Source organism: Hydra viridissima, unplaced genomic scaffold, assembly GCF_058129835.1.
Source record: "Hydra viridissima isolate aposymbiotic clone 2 unplaced genomic scaffold, HvirCarnegie_v1 scaffold_7, whole genome shotgun sequence".
NCBI classification, from domain to species: domain Eukaryota; kingdom Metazoa; phylum Cnidaria; class Hydrozoa; order Anthoathecata; family Hydridae; genus Hydra; species Hydra viridissima.
This window is the reverse complement of record NW_028324306.1, coordinates 17,701,035-17,714,216: the sequence shown is the minus strand read 5'-3', so window position 1 is coordinate 17,714,216 and position 13,182 is coordinate 17,701,035. Positions and strand designations below refer to the sequence as shown.

At 29.1% G+C, this 13,182-nt stretch overlaps 1 protein-coding gene and 1 pseudogene across 3 annotated transcripts; one reads left to right on the top strand and one right to left on the bottom strand.

The window, feature by feature from the left end:
* Positions 1-602: 602 nt before the first annotated feature.
* LOC149886440 (uncharacterized) lies at positions 603-3,678 on the top strand (annotated as a pseudogene). Its single transcript, XR_016453936.1, has 4 exons — positions 603-690; positions 773-2,292; positions 2,639-2,803; positions 3,030-3,678. The product of XR_016453936.1 is annotated as an uncharacterized LOC149886440 (transcript).
* A 5,815-nt stretch (positions 3,679-9,493) lies between these two features.
* On the bottom strand, positions 9,494-13,163 carry LOC145183886 (uncharacterized). 2 transcript variants are annotated; one of them, XM_080059363.2, is made up of 9 exons: positions 12,490-13,163; positions 12,113-12,272; positions 11,451-11,602; positions 11,019-11,378; positions 10,727-10,915; positions 10,485-10,640; positions 10,287-10,377; positions 10,105-10,187; positions 9,494-9,933 (listed from the first exon to the last, which is right to left on the bottom strand). In XM_080059363.2, exons 1-9 carry the CDS (start codon positions 13,001-13,003, stop codon positions 9,821-9,823), a joined length of 1,818 nt encoding a protein of 605 aa, XP_079915489.2. In that variant the 5' UTR covers positions 13,004-13,163; the 3' UTR covers positions 9,494-9,820. The 2 variants fall into 2 exon arrangements, with proteins under 2 accessions (XP_079915489.2, XP_089948115.1); XM_090091989.1 differs by having other exon boundaries at positions 12,424-12,836.
* Between the last annotated feature and the right edge of the window lie 19 nt (positions 13,164-13,182).

Below are 13,182 nucleotides of genomic sequence, written 5' to 3'. Positions count from 1 at the left end.
TGATTTGAAAAAATCGGCTTACGTTGGTTTTATAATAGAACTTCATTGTTTAGTTTTTAGCGCATTACTTTCCCTCGGTTAAATTTTTGTTCAACTAATAACAGAATATGGTTTTTTTTGTGTGTGTTTGTCTGTAAATGATGTTTTGAATACTTTAAAAAAATCACCAATATTTTAAATAAAGTTTCATTTTTCTAAAAAAACAATTTTTTAATGAATAAAAAAGTCAAATATAGAAAATGCTCATAATCGTGAATCCCCCCCCCCCCCGCCCAACCTCTACAACAGAAGAATATTTGAATCAGTGTTTTTTAAAAGGGCTGATTTGACATTTTTTTTTAAAATTCACTTTTTGTGTGTTTTGTGTCCTTCTATGATAGCTTCATCAGTTTATGTTAAAATTGTGTTTAAATTCTATCTTCTAACAGAAATAAAGCCACCTGAAAGTTTTTGATTTTTTTTTAAAAGGCAAATTTGTTACTAAACGTTAAATACAGGAAAGTCTCCCTAATTTGATTGGATAAGAAATCTTGTTCCGCAAAGCCCGAACAACAATTACTCGTTTGCCGGATCGTAAAAAAGTATGTTTTTATGACCATGTATGGATATACATATATATATATATATATAGAAATATATATACTAAAGAGTACGCTTACAGTTTCCAGTTTCTAATTCGCAATAACGATGGTGAGTTAGCTACTTCTTTTAATAATATAACTATTTTAAACTTTTTTTAAATTATTTTTAAATAACAAATTTTATGTTTAAGGTATCTGGTAGCTTATCTCTAAACAAAATGAAGCTTAATCAGCTTACGATCAATAGTTATAATCGACAAGATGCATACGAGTCACATAAACAATTTATAAAAACTGTTCAAGATTATTCCATCAAAACCAGCCAGTTTTCTTTTGATAAGTTGAAGATGTGTTTTCTCTTATGAGTTTGCCACCTAAACATCAGTTAATGAGATGGTCAACTGAATTATCTCTCCGCAATAATATTGCAAGTGGAATCCATTACATAGAATGTAATTTAGGGAAATTCCTCTATGAAAGTGTTCAGCATCTAATAGCGCTTCATAGGGTTCAAGAGATCAAATTAGCAGTTGATATAGAGCTGATATGGTTTAATTCTCCAAAGTTGGTACCAAAATCAATTGGTATATTCCCTCCTCAAAATTTAATTGAAAAATTCAAGGAAGTGCTTTTTAGAAAGCCAGCTAGTACAGAAATTTCAGAATATGGGATGAACCCTAATACTTTAGCTGAGTTATGGTGTACTAGATGGCTCTTCTCAGATCATATGATGCAAATATCTTGTATTTTAAATTCTATTCAAAGCCATTCAAAGGTAATTTACTTTAACTTTATAGGAAATATTGAGCATTATGTGTCAAGATTAACTTCTGTCCCTAGCAAATTAATATTTATTATAAATGTTGGAGGAAACAATGAGAAAACATTCTCTGGCACAGATTTTAATCCTGGTTCCCATTGGGCATTTGCAGTTTATAATAATATTGAGTGTAGTTTTTACTATGGAGATTCATTAGGTTGGTCAGTTCCAGATGATTTTTTATGTAAAGTTAAATTATTGATCAGAAAATTGTATCACTTAAATAAAGAGGTTAGCATTACATACTGTCATGATCCAAAAACGCACAGATATGGCGTCAAAAAATGCAGTTCATTATGCAGAGGAAACTACCCAATGCAGACATGTGGAAATATTTGTGGAGTTATTACTACAATAATTTGTGCAATATCTTGTTTAAATTATGATTACTTTGTACATATAATAAGCAATGGTAAAAGAGAAAACAATAATTACATTTTTCTACAAGAGCCTACAAAATATTTTAAATATTTAAGATTGGTTTTAATGTCATGGTTTATTAGTAAAGAAATAAATTTGGATTTTGTTGTTCCTGCTTTAGGCGAAGTTTCTAGCAGTTTTGAAGTGCCTTCTTATAAAGGTTTCAAATATGCAAATGTTTCTGAATCATCATTAAATAAGAATAATATTGTTAATATAGAAAGTAACAATTTTTCATCTCTAAAATGTGCATTTTGCAACATTACTTTCACCAAAAAAAAGAATATGCAGCGACATATAAAAATAAGCACAAATTGATTAATGAAGCTCAAGCATATATTCAGTCAGGCAATTCATTTTGTCTAGAATGTGGTTTTCAATGCAGACAAGTTAATGGTTTACAAAAACATTTATCTGTGGTTCATTTTTGTACTTTTCAGAAAGAAAAATTATCATTTTCTAATTTTAAAGGTAGTTATATGTTTTTGAAGTAAATTGTTTTATATGCTTTTATAAAAAAAATGATTTTTATTTATTTTTTTGTTTACTTCTTTAAATTTGAGTTTCATTTTGTTTTCAAGATTTAAAAAAAAAATTAAATTAGTTAACTAATTTCACAATACTCACAGGAGTAGATCTTTCATAGTTTATATTGTAAGTTATTGTTGCAGGCCCTTTTATAATGTATCTTTCAGAGTAGTAGCTTCTTATATTATGAATCATTGCCAAATTTGTAAAGGAATTAAACAATCAATTATCTGTCTTTCTTTTTACCTTTTTTTTATAACTGTTGTTTCATTTTTTTGTTAATGTTTAGAATTTGATTTGTGGAAATCAGATATTGAAAGTAATAACTCAACGCAATATGTTTTACCTTCTGGTGAAAAGTTGGATAAAAATGGTAGGAAAGTATCATACTATCCATGCAACAGAAGTGGATTTTATAAAAGCATGGCAAAGAAAAGAATAACTAAAAGTAGTGGTATGTTTCACTGAAATGTTTCACTCTGTAGACTACTTTGTTTATTTTTCAATTATTTTTATATTTTGTTTATATTATTAGAATTTTCTTTATTATCTTTCTTTAAAACAATTTAAAAAGTTAGTTATGTATAATATAAGTACAGTTAATTGTAATCTTAATATTCACAATTATCTATTTACCATAATAGATTATTTATTACCATAATAAATATTTTACAAAATAGGCACTCGAAAAATTGCAAAAAATTGCACATCCACTCTGAAAGTTTACCAAAACTTAGATGGAACAAATAGAAATTGCCAGCAAACTAAAAATGGGTGTAACCAAAGATAGAATCCTAGATGATATTAGAGCTGAAATGGGTTCTGTTCAATCCAGATTACATTTAACTCAATACCAAGATATTATAAAATCTCGAAAAAGCATTTAACATTAATTCTATACAACTTCATGCTAATGACCAAGATAGTGTTGCAATTTGGCTAAAAGAGTGGCAAATGAAGGAAAATAATCATGTTTTACATTATAAATTACAGGGAGAGTCAGATACATTTAACAAATTTAAAGATGCTGACTTTATCATTATAATGCAAACAGAGCATCAAAAAAAAATTTTACAACAGTTTGGCAAAAATGGTGTTTGTATTGATTCTACACATGGCACCAATGCCTATGATTTTCTGCTGACAACAATAGGTAGTTTTGTTATTGGAACTTACTGCCTTTATTTATTTACTTAAATCGAAGACAACATTATGCTAAAAATGCTATTTATATCTTAATTTGTTTTTATTAATTGCCATGTCAAAATAGGTTTCTTTAAATAGTAAATCAATTTTCAGTTTTTATGTGGTGTTTTTTTTTTAATTTTTTTGTTGTTGTTGTTTTTGCTGTTGTAATTATGGTATCATGATTCCTTTTTTTTTTTTTTCTTTAAGATTTATGATTGACCTATTTATACGGTTTATAAAAAAAAACCTGATTACCTTTTATTGTAAATTTTTGTCAGTTAAAATAATATAAATATATGCAATTAGTTCAATTTTTTTTAAATTTTCTCTATTTTATGCCTAATAATTTGTTGTACGTAACTTAGGGGATCTTTTTAAACAGGGGGTGGAGGGTGAATATTGTAGTTTTGCGCATTTGTCAAATATCGAGTTACTTAAATTTTATAAGGTGTTTAACTAATTAATTAGCTTAGTTTGCATTTGCAACACTTTTGAGGAAAGAAAAAATTCTTAAATATGTTAAATTCTTATATGTAATAAAAAGAAAAAATTCTTATACATGTAAATCATTGTTTTACATTTTATTATTCTGGTAAAAGGTCTTCATCAAAAACTTGATTACTCTTAATAAAGATAACTCTATTCTCTTCACCACCATTAAGGCAAAAACAGGGTAGGGAGGTCCTTTATTAGTGTCTAAATATTTTAGAGAATTATTTTCGAGTAACAAAAGGAACTTTTAGTAAATGGTAGCAAATTACCGTTTACTAAAAACTATTGAAACAAAGAGGCCATATATTAAAATGGTCAGATTGTCAGTTATTTTTAATAAATTTATTTATGTGCATTTAATGTTTTAAAGACAATTCCTTTTTTTAAAGAAACATGCATCAAGGGGATACCAAAAAATTAATAACTCATGTATAATTTACTTTCGCTTTATATTAATCTTATTAATCAAAGTTCATGTTATAAATAATATAACAAGAATTTAGCTTTACTTTTTCGTCAATTTAACGCATGATGAAGTGTTATTATTTTGTGTCAGTAACTAAAAACGTATTGTTTTGAACTTGGTAATGTCGAGGGAAATGGTTCTGCCTTACACTAATATGACCTATGTCAGTTGTAAATTACTCAAATAGTGTTAAATAATTTTACCTCTGCATACTTTTTATTTTAATTTTACAAATGGTTTAATTTTTTCAATTTTAAGGCATTTCTCTGAAAGGGTATTAGTTAAGGTTTCGCAACTTTAAATGGTGGAAAACAGCCACTATAAATTAAGTATCAGACCGACCATAACCCGTATTACGGGTTGCTTTTTGCTATTTAAATTAAATGTAAACATTTAATGTCATACTCGCTTTAAAAATGATATACTATATCTAAACCAACACTACAATAACTATGTTCAAATCAAAGGAAACGTAAATATTTTACAGGAATGGCTCCCTAATTTGATTGGACAAAATATGTGTCTCACGCGGTCCTTATCTCTAAAAATATATTTATAATATTTCATATACGTATTCCACATATATCATATAGAAGTCACTAAGTCCGGCAAACGACAATAATGTTTTTCGGACTTTGTAGACCAATTTTTCGCCATCCAATCAAAATAGGGAGACTTTCCTGTATTTAACGGCTCGTAATTTGTTTCAAATATGCCCTTTTTAAAAAAATCACTCTCCAGCTGATTCGTATTTTTAGCCGCAATACGCAGAAAATATAAACAATTTCGATTTCGGAATATTCGATTTTTTTTAAAAGGGCCAATTTTTCGAAATTTCATTAATTAATTATTAACAAACGAAATGTTATAACAATTATCAAGTGTACTAAGATATTACTCTTGCATGTATTTTTTAAAAATATATTACACACATTCTGTATATTTAATATTAAAAGATATAAAGAGTTTTTTTTAGTTTTCTCAAAAACGGGTTTTGAGCAAATCAGCCCTTTCAAAAAACACTGATTCATTTGGTACCTTTACTGCATGCAAAAATAGAATATCAGCGTGTCATTACTTTTTAATGAAATTTGGCAGGTACATAGAAAATAGATATATAAAATTGGTTCAAAAGTTAGAAAAAAAACCCATCATCCCTTCAATGTCAATTCACTTCCAGAACAGGAATGAAGTTTTCAATGAAATCAAAATGAAAAAACGTTAAAACTAAAAACGTTAGTAACTACAAAACAAAAACAAATTGCAATAAACTAAGTCAATATAAAATTCTAAAAAAAAGACGAGAAAAATCTATCCTTACGACACCTTCCTCGAGCACGCTGTGAAAAAATGGTCACAGATTTTATTTTTTAAATCGGTGCCGTTAATCGCAGATAGCACATACCTATATTGTTGAATTGATGCCTATGTGATTAGATAATGCATTCGCCTCTTTGAAAATATTATTTCCGTCATTTAAATACATAACTATATGGTAATGCTCTTCTTTATACCAAATTACTTTTTCTCTGAAAGAAAATTAAAAAACAGATTCACTAAAAATTTTGAACCTTTTTTAGTGAAAAAGTTTTTAGTTAAAGTTGCTACCACGCAGTTGGAATCTTCACATAAATACAAGTAGTTCAAACAAATATAAATATGCAAACTATTTACCTTATTGCCAGATAATACAACGTTTAAAAGTATTGACAAAGTACCTAGTTGCAAGGTACATTTTTATATAGGAGTAAAAATCTCATGCTGACAATAAAAAATGTAATGAGTTTTTTATTGGGGGGGGGGGGGAGTGGGAGTAAAAATCTTATTTTACATCCTTATGAAAAGCCTTACTGGTGCTAAAATTTAAAGGAAGTTTTTATAAAAAAATTTTTTCTAAGGATGGACTTTCGGTAGTCTGAAGTTAGTATTCATTAAGATTTGTAAATAGTAGTTTGTTTTTTTTTTACTGATCTTTTTTACGAACTTATTACAAAGGCAATGTTAATTGTATATCTATTGGTAAAGCTTGACTTAGAAATGATTATTTAAGCTTCTTATTGTGAGGGCGGCGTAATGTGGAGATTGGGTTTAGGTCGACGGTGTGGAGAGAGTTTGGTTAGGATTGGGCAAGTTTTAAAGATAGTTCGGTTAAGAAGGGGCAAAAAAACTCTTTTTAAATTCCGTCTTTTCTCTTCTAAATTTCCGCCTTAAACTTTTTTTGAGCTTTTCTTCTTTCCGCTTTTTATTTTTATGACCGGTTGAATAAATTATTTATATGAACGGTTGAATAAATCTCCGTGTGTAAGTCTTTTCTCAGTTGTTTTGTTTTTTTAACGTAATTCTCCCTCCTCACATTATGCGAGCAAAGAAATGCAAAATCAAATGAATTTATTGAGGAACCACAACAGTTTGACTTTGAAGATTTCGATCTACTTGACCGAATCAATTTGACAAAGAACGTTAGATGCGTAAAAAAATAATATTAGTACAATCTGCCCCAAGATAATTTTTGGAGCGCATGTTTGTGCATTTGTTTTTGAGGCTACTCTTGCTGAAATAGGAAAACTTAGTAGAAATACACGAGCGCCTAAGTATGATACAATTTTTACTAATTTCAATAGACCACGCAAATCAAAATAAACGCGAACTAAGATTAAATGATGAAACCAGGAAATTTGTTGAGAAATATGCAAAAGCATTTCAGACAATATTTTACGCAATAAAGGGTTTTCAAAGGTCAGACAGATATCATGTTGGACCTCTTTTTGCAATTAATGAGAATCATGGTTATTTTGGAAAAATTTGCCTATAGACTAAACTATTTCAAATCAAAACTTCTGGAAGCATTAAATCTACGTTCAGAAATTTAAAGAATGTGATGCTTTCATTGCTGCACTCTCATTAGATCTTCGTTTTGCATTTAAACTGGTCATTTGGTTTATAACAATTTATTGAAAAGTCGTGGAGTAGATCACTTACTTAAGATTCATAAATTTTATTCAAATGACATTAAAAAATAAAGAGTTTCTACGCTGTTAATCAATAAATGGTCAATACAACTCACTTCCAACTTTAACTTTGTTTCCGACTTCAAAATGTTTTTGAGGATCAAACTCTGTAGCTGGAAAATTTCAACACATCATTTAAGCAACGCTGTATAGCTGCTATCACAATTTATGAAACGTATTTTTGAAAAATTATAGTTTTTGGATTTGTTGTGGTTAACAAACAAACAAAAAACGGTTTTGGATTCTGAATTGGTTTTGACTTTCAAGGCGAAACCAGGCTCGTATTTTTTTTCAAATACGGTTTGGTTTCGCTTTTGTAGCACAATTTTAAATAAAAAGCCGTTTTTTTTTGGTTTACATTAAAACGCCCATTTCCATCAACTAATGATTTACAAACCACTAATAAAGAATTTTTAAACTCTGGTTCGGTATAGAATTTGAAATTTGTACAAGAACAGTTTTAGGATTCGGAATTCGAAAACAAATCCGAAAAATAGAGATGTGACATTAGAAAGAGATTAATCGATATTGCTTTATTTTTAAGACGAGGCACCAAAATTTTTTATTTAACAAACAAGCGAAATTCAACTCATGTCAGGTTCGAAAACCGCCAAAAAGAGACCACTTTTCAAGTCTGACTTCAAACCAGGCTTTAATGCGTTATTAGCAACATTTTTTTGTTATTATGTTGATAATTTTGAAATTAAGTACAAATTTTGTTTCAATTGCATTTTCTAATTTTATGAGTAAAGAAATAATTTGCTTTTTTAAAAATTTAAATCATTTGTATCGTATGTAACAAAGTTGAGTTCTTTTTTTCTTTTTTCTTTTTCTCACTAAATTCTGTGGAAAAGGCCATGATCCTACTAACTTCCACATGGGTTGGCACAAAGTTTTTAGGTTCCAATATTTTTTTAAAAAATTTTTATCAAAATGTTTTGGGTATCATATTCTGATGTGTATTTTTAGGAACTTTATAATTTTTTTAAATATTTTAAATCATTTAGCATTAAATTTTAAAAAAAATTCTCTCTGCACAATCAAGCAATATTTTATTGGTTGATAATTTTGTTAATTATTATTGCTCTTTATTAGTTTAGAAAAGTTAACGGAAAGAGCAAAGCTTTGGGGTTAAGTTTTCAGTTTTTTAACGAACGACGGCGATTTAAGTACTAACGTCTGTCAGTCTTTTAAGATAAACCGAATTTTCTGAAGTTTATTGAAAAAGAACTTTTTACGCATTTAAATAAAGTTTTTTTGGTATGATAAGTTTTTGTTTATAGCAGATTTGCTATTTAAAATTATTTATAGAAAAAATTTTAACAGTTTTAATCGAGCAGTTGGTCTACGCAATGTCTTTAGAGGTTGAAAAAAAAAAAAAAAAAAAAGAAAAAAAAAAAAAGATTCTTTCATTTTGTATGTCATAGCACAAACTATTTTAAATTAGATTTATTTCAAATAACTCACACAGAAGTTTTTACATAATTCGGTAAAAACCGAAAAGCCAAACGCCAATGTTAAGGAAAAGCAGCGACACGATTAACTGATCGTTTCATTTGCATTAAAACGATTAACTAATCGTTTCATCTGCACTAAAATGATTAGCTTATCGTTTCATCTGCACTAAAATAAGTTCTAACGAAAATCATTCTAAATTATTCACCTAAAACGATTTTTTTTTTAAAGTTAGATTAAAAATTACATTTTCGCTCAAAAGGAAACAAACTTGAGTTACCGAAAAAAAGTGAAAAGGTAAAAAAGAACCAGTTAAAAGGATAAGAAAAATATTTTTTTTGAATTAGTAAACATAACCAATAAAATTTCTATCTTATATTCATTGCTAAAGATAGGCTTTAATGTTAATAAAGATTTTATTATTTTTTCTCTGAAGGTTTAAAAAAACCAATGTGTTTTAAACCTAAATCTATTTGCGCTTTGAGTGAACTTTTTCCGAAATTTTTCTGTGAAAAAGAAATGAAAACACAAAGTCTAGTATCAACTCTATATAGACAAAAAGTTATTTACATTTCTTAAATAATTGCTATACGGAACACTCTGTTTAGTGCATTTTATGAGACCTATGCGATTTATGGTGCAGTGTTTTAAAACAAAATATAAACGTACAAATACGAACCAAAATACTTGATTGGTAATTCTTGACGAAATTTCTGCTGTATAAACACATTTCAGTTTCACGAAAAATGTTTAATCCTAGAATGTGGGTGAGAAGCTATGTTCGCCAAAACAATTAAATGTAACAGCATTTCTAAGTGTTGAGATTTTACAAAATCTTTGATCATTTTTTAAGCGAAAACATTTAAGACTTTCTTGATTTTTTTGTTGGATCAACAGGACTTATGTTAAAACTATTCCTTGATGAAGTTCCGATCGGTTCATCTTTGATCATTTGGTCATCATTTAATTGGACATCTAGGCAAAGTAATTTAAGAACGCAAAAGTGTTTTGAAAACTTATAAACAGTTATAATAATACCATTAAAGTAATAACAATACTATTAAAGTAATAGCCATATTTTTTCTTATTAGGAAATTATTAAAAAACAACCAAAAGCATACAAGCAGGGATCAAAAAGATTCATACCTTTCATGGATGTTGAACGTTCAACACAAACAAGTTTAGCTAGATTATCTTTCCTTCGCTTAAGCAACTTCCTCCGATGTCTCCTGTAATAAAGAATCAGGTCTTTTTCAATATGGCGTTAACCACTTTTTTCCAGATATGAAATTTGAAAAATTCATAAATTTGTTATCTAAAAGTTGTACCTTAATGCACACAAGCACACAGTCCAGGCTGTACCAAGCAAGCTAATCCCTATCACTAATCCACTCACAATTAAATACACCAGACTCCAATCTACCATGAACCAAAAAGATACCAAAATAGGAAATTCAAATGAACTTAAAATTTAAAAACTGTTTTCAAACTTAATGCTTAAAAAAAAAATGAAGAAAAAATTAAACCTGAATTTTCCCATCTATCCTCAGACTTTTTTCTACCAGGAGCTGTGATATATGCAATTTGGGATCTTTGTGCTGCACCAGCAGGTACTGGTACAGCTGAGCAAAGCTCAGGGCTAGCACAGTCACCAGCATAGCAGTTATCTCCAATCATTAAAGCTGAAAAAAAAATTTAAACAACAATAAAAAATCTAAACAAAACATACACATATACTAACTTATGTATTTTCAAATGCAAAACTTACCAAGATCACAATCTTTTTCTTCACAACATAATGCAGCACAGACTTCTATATCATCAACTGATGCCAGCATTGAAAAATTTCCAGCTCGTAAACCACCTTTCAGAGTATGATTATACATTATGTGACTTCGTTTACATTTTGGATATCGCTTATGGTTCACAAAAAAATCACTCTCTGCCATATTTGTAACTAGAACAAAAAAGATTTAAAACTCTATAAAATGCATTATTCTATAAGTGATTTAAGCTTTTGCAAGAGAAAAAGATTTAAAAAAAATTAAAACAAAACATACTTGTATCTTGTTCAATTGGTTCTTGAGTCCATGCCAAGTAGGCTACTTTTGGTTTTAAATGTGAAGGTATCGCAGGTACTGTCTGACAAATTCTTTGATTTTTGCATGTCACTGAATAACAATACTGGCCTAGCATAATGGCAAGATGTCCTTCATTTAAATCACAAGCACGACCAATACAATCTTGTAAGTGAGTAGCTTTTCCAAGTGAAGTGTAATTTCCAGCACGCATGCCACCAATGAGTGTTGCATTGTTATAGATTTTGCGTGCTTGACATGTACTTGGACGAAGAACAGGAGCTGGCTTCTCATGAAACTTAACAACTGGCTGAACATTTTGTGGATGGGAAGATGCAATAGCTATAGAGTTTAAAATCATATTGAGGCACTTAAATAGCTGTGATTAATTGTTAGGTAAAAAACAAACTTTACCTCTGTGTTTATGTGCTTTTTCTTTGCGCCGAATATATGCAATTTTTGGAGATTTTGTACTTGGTTTAGCCTTTATAGTCTGGCAAAGCTCTTCATTAGAGCAATGAACAGCAATACATGTTGATGCAATCATGAATGAAAGATCACATTCTCTTAAAAAAGATATATTCTTATACAAATAAAATTCTAAAAATATTTGTTGTAACAATATCTGGTGAATTGTAAAAGATTTTGCAAACAAAAGTAATATATAAATGAACAACTATTTTTTTTTTTTTACAACTGGTGCAAATCTTCTAACTTAAAAACAAATATAAATGGGCTGGACAACCATTGTTGCCAGTGTAGAACTTTTGGAAAGCTAAAAAAAAGATCACCTTAAATAATTATAGAAATCTTCAGTTATAAAAGAACTTTCTGTGTGAAATGCAACCTACATAATAGTCATTAAACTCAAATTTATTAGATTTTTGTAGAGCAAAAAATGGGCCTAAAGTAAGTTTTCTTTAACTTTATGTAAGAAAAAAAAAACTGTATTTGCATTAATTAGCTAGTATTTTCAGTTTTTAAACACAACTTTGATAAAAACTGATAAAAGCATTTCAATTAAATAGATAATTGCAGTTTAAAACATTTTAGTTAAGCTTAAAAATTTTACTGACTTGATTTCACAGCATAGTTCTATGCAAATCTCCATATTTTCAACTAAACCAAGGTCTGTGAACTGACCTCCTTTTGAACCACCTTTCAGTGTAACATTATACAAAATTGGACTATGAGTACACAACAGCTCTTCATAAAGGTTAAGACTTTGTACTTCCACTATAAAGAGCAAACAAGTGTCAAACTATTTTAGTTTCAAAAAGATCCTTTTTTTTTAAATTTTTTCTTCCAGCTAAACAGTGAAATTTAAGAGTAAAAATAAAACTAAATGAAAAAAAGGTATACAAATGTATTTTGAGATTAAGAATACCTTTGAGAAATATTATCTGCTAAATTTAGATATGTTACGTATAGACTATTTTGATTGCAGTTTTACCTTCCTCTTTCTTTGTAAAGTCCTCATCTTTCTGAACACCAGGCAAACTTGACCTTATTATATCATCCTCGCCTGGAGCGGCGGCTCCAGGATCAGGTATGACCACTCTTCTCACTTTCACTAGCTGCACGTTGAAATTTTCCGCATTCGCTGGAGTTGTTTCGCAGTGTTGATCGCTATAGCAAGACACCGCGTAACAATGATTCTCTGGCATGAAAGCGACATCACAATCAGTTTGTTTACAGCATAGAGCTTTACACTCGTGTATGTTTGCGGTATGACCAAGGTGTGTAAAAACACCAGCTTGTTTATTCCGAAGAAACGTATGATTTGACAAAACATTTTCGTAAGTACATCGTCGTAGACTGTTGGTGCTTATTATCTTACTACCATTCTCAGAGGAAGCTCGAATGAAGGATATCGAACTTGCAAATAAAGAAAAGATGATGAAATGAGTTCGCCTGATTCTGCAATAACAAGTGGTGGAAATAAAGAGTTTATTTCGTGCAACCATGTTGTGTAACTTCCCGACATAACTCAATTTTTAGCTGAAAGTTATTCAATCCATATATTTGCTATTTTTAAACCATTAATATTTTTTAGTACTTTACTTATTGGAGTAAAAAAGAGTTTGAATTTCAAATAATCATGCGCATACAGTGCTTATATCTGTTAAAGCTGTTTAGGGTGAAC